The sequence below is a fragment of the Octopus bimaculoides genome, chromosome 1 (genome assembly GCF_001194135.2).
Source record: "Octopus bimaculoides isolate UCB-OBI-ISO-001 chromosome 1, ASM119413v2, whole genome shotgun sequence".
Lineage (NCBI taxonomy): Eukaryota > Metazoa > Mollusca > Cephalopoda > Octopoda > Octopodidae > Octopus > Octopus bimaculoides.
This window is the reverse complement of record NC_068981.1, coordinates 94,507,351-94,515,932: the sequence shown is the minus strand read 5'-3', so window position 1 is coordinate 94,515,932 and position 8,582 is coordinate 94,507,351. Positions and strand designations below refer to the sequence as shown.

Here is an 8,582-nt window from a genome sequence, read left to right as displayed (position 1 = left end):
TATATATATATATATCTTTATATATATATGTATGTATGTGTTGTATTTGTGTGCCCATGTTTGTCCCTTCCAACATCACTTGACAACCGATGCTGGTTTGTTTACATCCCCATAACTTAGAGACCGATAGAATAAGTACTAGGCTTCCAAAGAATAAGTCCTGGGGTCGATTTGCTCGACTAAAGGCGGTGCTCCAGCATGGCCGCAGTCAAATGACTGAAACAAGTAAAAGAGTAAAGAGTAATATATATCTTGCTTTCTTACTAAGAAATAAGTGTAGTTATAACATCTTTAACAACTCTTGATTATGCTGCAGCAGTTTCCTCCTGACTGCTCCAGATAAGTATGTAACCTTAGAATTTTGGGAGGAGTGGAAGTACAAGTTATGATTTTCCTGCCTTTCCCTAAGAAAATTATATTTATAAAGGGAAATAACTATATCTAGGAAATAAAATTGAGTCAGGGACTTATTTCAGTGGGGGTATCAACTTCTTTTACAGATATTTACAGTAACTTTACTGCTGACATATATCTTGTAAATAAATCATTTTAACAGTGTATTTCAAAGTGTAAACAGCTATAAATAACTGTTTTGAAAATCCCTAAGATGAAAGAAAAAGGGGAAAAAAAGGGGGCCAAATGCAGGACTTGAAACATCTTCTGAACTCATGACAGGAATGCAAACCAATTACACTAAAGTAATCTTAAGACATGTGTCCATCAAATAAACACTTTGATCTTACCAAGAAGAAAGTAAGAAATATATAAACAAATAACTTTAATGGTATATTTAGAAGTTATATATTGGGTTAAAAACCCTTTGGATGGTAAAATGATACATCTTATCTCTGTTTCTTCTGTTGTATAAATTCAATTCTTAGACTGAGTGGTGCACTGTATTCTTGAGCAAAACACTTCACCTTGCATTACTCTGTGATCACTTCAACACCTGATGATTAGTACACTGTGCACCTGTACAGGTAATGTCGATCTGATCGAGAGAATGAGCTAATGTACAGCACATACATTTGGCCATTATAAACAAATAACTTGTGCAGGTTGTTTGGCAAGAACTGAACACTCATACATCATCTTTGATGGGAGAGTTTGTCATATGTACTTATATACATATTTGTAGTGGCATTAGAGAACAAGCATAATCTATTATGCTATAGTGCTTGACAATCAAGACAAGAGTCAGTGATGTATATAATGTGACAGATGCTACATTAGAACCATGACCTAGACACTTGTCTTTCAATGACCAAATCTACATGGCTCTAAATAGCTACTTTAGACAGCATAATGCACAGTAAGCAGTGATTGCATTTTAGAATTGAGAAATATTTTGTTGGATTGCCACACAGAATTCAGTTGATCCAGTGGGAAAAGTTAGATCCAGTTTACCAGAAGAGTTGGTGTATATTCAGAGAGGAATATGCATCATCTCTGCCATGAAGGGAAAAAACGATGAGCTAGCTTTACCTGTATTTGCAATGAACTCTTGAGAAATAATAACTCCAACACTAACACTACTACCATTACAAAAACTTCCCCACTGCAAACATAAGTACCACCACCACCACCACCACCACCACCAACAACAACAACAACAACAACAACAACAACAAGTCAACAAGGGTGTATTTAACAAGCAAATGAAATAATAATAATAATAATAATAATAATAATAATAATAATAATAGTAATAATAATAATAATCGGCGAGAAATGGAAGAAAATTTGAAGAAAGAAGAAAAAAAAGCAACATAATAATAATAATAATAATAATAATAATAATAATAATAATAATAATAATAATAATAATTTCAGGCCTTGTGCTAAAGGCATAAGGCCTGAAATTTTGGAGAAAGGGAGGCTAGTCGATTACATTGACCCCCAGTGCTCAGCTGGTACTTATTTCATCGACCCCGCATGGATGAAAGGCAAAGTCAACTTTGGCAGAATTTGAACTCAGAACGTAAAAACAAAAAAAATACTGTGAAGCATTTCATCCTGTGTGCTAACGATTCTGCCAGCTCACACCATTTTAATAATAATAATAATAGTAATAGTAATAATAATAATAATAAATTTAATAATAATAATAATAATAACAACAATAATAGAAATAATGACGATAATGATAATAATAAAATAATGGTACTTTAATATTTTGTAAATATTTTATGTATTATATGTTTCTATCTCTTTCAGTCTTTGCTGCTACTTGAAATACTATGGCCAATTTTTGTTTTTACCATTGTGGCTATAATCCGATCTGGCATACCACCATTCAAAGTGGGAAAATGTGAGTATATGTATTATGTTGTAATTGTTTTAGACATTGATAACAGTAACATATTGTTTTGAAAACAACAATGGCACATCATGCAGGACTTATTTAAAGATAATTGGACTAATCGTTGTCAATTAAATTCCTAGCACTACAAACATCTTTTAAATTCTGTGACAATAACTTTTTCAGTTTTACAGTTTTAGATTAAGATAAGGGTATCCAGCCATAGAAAGCAAGCCAAAATTGACTATAGAAGCTGGTGCAGCCCCTAGCCTTATCAGTTCCTATCAAGCCATCCAACCCATGATCTAGTGGTTAGGGTGCTGCACTCGCGATTGCTGGTCATGGGTTTGATTCCTGGATTGGGCAGAGCACTGTGTTCTTGAGCAAAACACTTTATTTCATATTGGTCTGTGATTGTTTCAACACTTGTTATGCGCATGCAAGCACACCTATATAGGCAGCGTCAATTTCATGGAGGTATCAAGCTTATATGAACACAGACATTTGATCATTATAAACATAGTGCAAGCTATGGATACATAAGAAGTGCAGCAAAATCACAGGATGTTTAAGAAAGTAATCTTTGTGTGTGGCAGATGTAGGTTTTTATATTTATATAAACAGACATACATGCATGCATACATACATACATAGGTGTTTATATTTATATAAACATACATACATACATACATACATACATACATACATACATACATACATACAAGCACATATATATATATGTGTGTGTGTGTTTCAAGCCTTTGCATGTCCTCTGCAGCCACAACACATGTTTCATTGCCTGGTAGCATGGCTGTACGTACGTATGCATGTATGTATGTATGTATGTATGTATGTATGCATGTATGTATGTATGTATGTATGTATGTTTATATAAATATAAACACCTACAGATATTTTATGAGTTAATGAAAAGCAGAGCCAGCATCCATAACAACAAACATTAAAACCATACAAGAAATAGACTTCCTCTAATGCCTGGAGAGATCCTTAGAGGTAGTAGATAGCTTCTGTTACCTAGGTGACTAAGTTAGCAGGGGAAGAGGATGCTCTGAGAGTGTAGTTGCTAGAATAAGAATGAGCTGAGCTAGATTCAGAGAGCTACTACCTTTAGCTCAAAGGGCCTCTTCTTCAGAGTGAAAGGCAAATTGTATGATGCCTGTGTACGTACAGCCATGCTACAAGGCAATGAAACATGGGTTGTGGCTGTAGAGGACATGCAAAGGCTTGAAAGAAATGAAGCCAGCATGCTCTGTTGGATGTGCAATGTCAGTGTGCGTGTACAACAGAGTGTAAATGCTTTAAGAGAAAAATTGAGTATCAGACGAATAGGATATAGTGCACAAGAGAGAAAACTGTGTTGGTACGGCTATGTGATGAGGATAGATGAGAACAGCTGCATAAAGAAGTGCTAATTTCTAATTGTGGAGGGAATGTGTGGAAGGAGCTGACCCAGGATGACATTGGATTAAGTGGTGAGATATGATCTTCGGCTATTGAGCCTCACAGAGAAAATGACAACTGACTGAGACTCAGTCAATTTGCTGTGCTAGAGAAGACACATCAGGTCAAGTGAAATCATGGCCAGCTGCACATACATACATGTCCTTTTTTGGTCATGCCTTCCTACTTACACACACCTTCCTTTTCCTTCTTTCTCCTCTATGGTAAGATGATTATTTGTCTCTCTATCATACTCTTGCCTGGCATACAGCCATTTCCCTATGTTCCACTCCTTCTTTTAACTAAGAGATCTTTGTTTTTCAAGTTACTTGGCAACCCTACTGGTATTGGTGTTACATAAAAAAGCTCCTGTGCTGGTGCCACATAAAGAACACCTATACTGGTGCCATTTAAAAAGTACCCAGTGTACTCAGTAAAGTGGTTGCCACAAGGAAGGGTATCCAGACATAGAAACCAGATGACTGGAGCCTGATGCAGCTCTCCAGCTTGGCCAGCTCCTGTCAAACCATCCAGCCCATGCCAGCATGAAAAATGGATATCCTATGATAATGATGGTGATGGTGATATATATATAAGCAAATGAATAATAACAGACAATCCACTCTATTAACGGTCATTATTGCCTATGTTTTGTTTTCTCCCATTTGCTGTCAGCTTCAACTGGTCTATAGGCATGTTCCCACTATGTTCACAGAGAGTTCTTATATTGTTTTAAAATTATTTGTATTATTTGATGAATATGGCTTTTTGCAATGATATAATGTGCTCATTCATCTATTAAAAATGTGTAAGAAACAGCTGTAATGAATTGACATTTACCCATCGTTATTATACACCAAAGGGATTCACAACATGCCAGACATCCTAGAGTGTACAAAGCAATATATAATCAGCACAACATGTGCTTTGGACGAGACCCATGGCACTAAATACTCATAGAGGTGTTTTTCTTTTTTCTGTGTGCACAACCTGAATTTTTTATGGGATATTTATTCATCTAAAGGTGGTGATCATAGGTTAACTCAAACCTACCTGGTGCATATCATTCACATACCCAATTCTCTCAAGTTTTTGCTAGTTATTTTGTCTCTTTGTCTTCTCTCCTTGTGCTGTATGAATATTTGATGTGGTTTTTAGAGTCAAGTTTCGACTGCTATCTCTAGCATGATGGTATCTTTTAGATCCCCTTAATTATAATTATATATATAATATATATATATATATTTATTATATATATGCATATACATATATACACATAGATATCCACGCATACACACATACATATATGTATATACAAATATGTTTTATTTATATATGTGTGTGTGTGTGTTTATATTATATATATATATATATATATATATATATATATATATATAAAGATCCAAGGATCAAGGTGTAGGAAGAAAATTAGCTTCAAGCAATCTGTAAAATATAAAAAAAATCCAACTTTCATGGACAATAGCAGTTTATTGAGACAGAAGGTTGTGGATTTTTTTCTTACCAAAGTATGATAAATTGAAAAAAGTTTTTTTCTTTTTTCACGGTAGGCAACCAGGGTTGCCAGGTATGCAAATAAAAAACAAGAATTAAGGAATGGAGTAGATAGGATCTCCATTCCTTAACTCTTATATGTATATTTATACACACACACACACACACACACACACTTTTGTATGTATGTATGTATGTATGTATGTATGTATGTATGTATGCATGCATGTATGTATGCATGTATGCATGTATGTTTATATAAATATAAACACCTACAGATATTTTATGAGTTAATGAAAGGCAGAGGCTGCATCCATAAGCTTTGCAGGCTTTAAGGATTATTTAACTATAATTAACCAAAAATTTTATGAAATCAATGTAATCCCGTTAAATAATAACATTTACACACACATATATAGATACAAAAATTAATCTTAAGATATAAAGATATAAACATAAATAAATTTATTATCTTTTTAGGCATTGTTTATTATAATATTAATACATTTTTCTAATGATATATATATATTTATATATTTATAATATTAATAAAATTATTAATAAAATTATAATTCAAAATGATTAATGTGTCATATAAACATACCTCTTTCAGAAATTTGAATATTGATTTCCTAAGAATATTGTTAATAATTTTATTAATAATATAAAAAAAAATATATATATATATATATTTGCTCAAAGTAATAGAGCACTTAATATAAGTTCAATAAAATATCCCTTTTGAATACTCATTTTTGTAATGTAATAAAAGAAATGCTTCTTTTAATGATTTCAGGCAATTATCCCACACGTGCCATGCCCAGTGCAGGCCTGGTACCATTCATACAAAATTTCGCTTGCAATCTTAACAATCAATGTGAAACCAAAGACATTTCTCAGGAGGCTCATGCTGCAGAAGACAGGTAATGGCATATTTCTTACAGCAATCTAAAACTTTTTAATTGCTTTTGTTGTTATATATACAAGGTGCATTCCAGAAGTGTTGAAACATTTTCAGGAGAATCATTTGTTAATTTCAAAGAAGTACAAATCTCTAATTTGCTTCAAAGTAGGATCCTCTGACTTTGTGAAGGCCCCCATGGAAGTCCTTCAAAGTGAAGGTATCCAGAACCCTTGTCACAATTTCATTGATCTTCAAAATGACTGTCCCCCAAGATTCTCTTTCAGTCTGCAGAACAACCAAATGTCATAGGGAGCAAAATCCCAAATGCAGGGAGGGTTATGGATTGCTTGGGTACCTATGTCTGACAATTTGTGGGTTACAGGATGGAATTGTGACAAACAGTGTTTAGGAGGGTGTGCTCAAAGTATTATTACATCTGTCTCCTTCAATTTAGAATAACAAAAGTTGGCAGGTCAGCTTATTAGATTATAGTAATGATATACTAGAATTACAATAATGTAAGACATTTGTTACTGCTTCTCCTAAAACATCTCAAAATTTTAGGAATGCTTCCCACATTTTTGATCCCAGGCAACTCTCTATATAGTATACCTACATGATCAGAGGTGTTCCAGCCATGACCATCTCACCTTTTTTCAGACTATGTTTAGAATTCATTATCCAATCTATCTTTCCTTTGTCTAAGTTGGTACAGTGAGATTTGAAGGTGTGTTACTGTTTTTTCTAGCAGGTCAAGCAACCACTTAATCATTCCTTCAGCTTGTTATTATTGTTGTCAAAGAATTGGAATTGTGAGCTATGTCTAAATGTTTGCTAATATGTTGCAAATTTTTAGTTGGGAGAAACTTCCAGCAAATTCTAAACAAATGCCCCACATATCATATGGAGCAAGATAACTTTTGATAATCTCCAGTCTTAACTAGTACTTTTAGTTTTTGCATCTTTGAACTAGTTTTCCAAATTTTGGCTCCTTTTCAAAATTCTACAACAATTTCTGCAATTATAATGATTATTATAATATATATTATAATTATTATAATTATAATTATAATGATAATTAGATTATCAACAGGATGACTGAGTGGTCTAAGGCACCAAACTCAAAGATAATATCCTTAACTAGAACAATGAGTAATCTGGTCCACGAATGTGTGCCTGGACTTGAATCCCACTTCTGATAAGCATTTTTTTATAGGCTTGACAACTGATGTTGGTATGTTTATGTCCCTTTAACTTAGCAGTTTGACAAAAGAAACTGATAGAATAAGTACTAGGCTTACAAAGAATAAGTCCTGGGGTTGATTATTTCTTCAACTAAACTCTTTAAGGTGGTGTTCCAGCATGGCCACAATCAAATGACTGAAACAATTAAAAGAATATAAGTGTTCACAAACTGTTCACTGGAGTGGCTGTGTGGTAAGAGGTTTGCTTCCTAACCACTTGGTCCTGGGTTCAGTCCCACTGTATAACATCTTGGGCCAGTGTTTTCAACTATAGCCTCAGGTCAACCATAGTCTTGTAAGTGGATTTGATAGATGGAAACTGAAAGAAGCTTGTTGTATGTATGTGTGTGTGTGTGTGTGTGTGTGTGTGTGTGTGTGTGTGTGTGTGTGTGTGTGTGTGTGTGTGTGTGTGCGTGTTTGTGTTTGTCCTCCACCACTGCTTGACAGCTGGTGTTGATGTGTTTACAACCCCATGACTTACTGATTTGGCAAAACAGAATGCGAGAATGAGTTCTATGGTTGATTTGTTCAACTAAAATTCTTCAAGGTTGTACTCCAGCATGGCCACAGTGTAATTAATGACTGAAACAAGTATAAGATGAAGAAAGTGTTTTGTTGAATGATCTAAACTGAACATTCACTTGTTCATTAAATTCCTTAATAAATTAACTGCCAATTCTACCTAGCTTGCTATATACCTATAAAAGATTTTGACATTCCTTAAGAAATTATACTTTCTTTTTATTCAGTTATTTATTTATATGTTTATATATTTATTTTATTAATTTTATTTAAATACAGGGTAGAGAAAATGGCTAGCAAATTGGCACCGCTATTCTCGGCTGGGAAGTCAACGTCATCCTTGAAAAATATGGAGAGGATCATAGATGCCTTGCAAAATATCAAAGGAGATGATATTGAAGATATTCTGAGTAAATTAATTTATGAAATATTTTGTGGATTTTTTACATATGCAATTATCTATACACACACACAAACACACACGCACACATGCACACACACGCACACACACAACACAACACACACATATGCGCACATGAATAAATATACATACATACATACACACACACACACACACACACATACATATATATATATATATGTATATATATATATATATATATATATATATATATAT

The 8,582-nt window shown here is 33.6% G+C and overlaps 1 protein-coding gene across 1 annotated transcript in view; it reads left to right on the top strand.

Moving 5' to 3' along the window:
• The window catches only part of LOC106873158 (uncharacterized), a 121,184-nt gene that overhangs the window by 45,316 nt on the left and 67,286 nt on the right, over window positions 1-8,582 (top strand). The window contains exons 3-4 of the mRNA XM_052966834.1: window positions 6,072-6,198; window positions 8,225-8,355. Of these exons, the coding sequence (XP_052822794.1) occupies window positions 6,072-6,198; window positions 8,225-8,355 (258 nt within the window). The remainder of the gene's footprint in view (window positions 1-6,071; window positions 6,199-8,224; window positions 8,356-8,582) is intronic.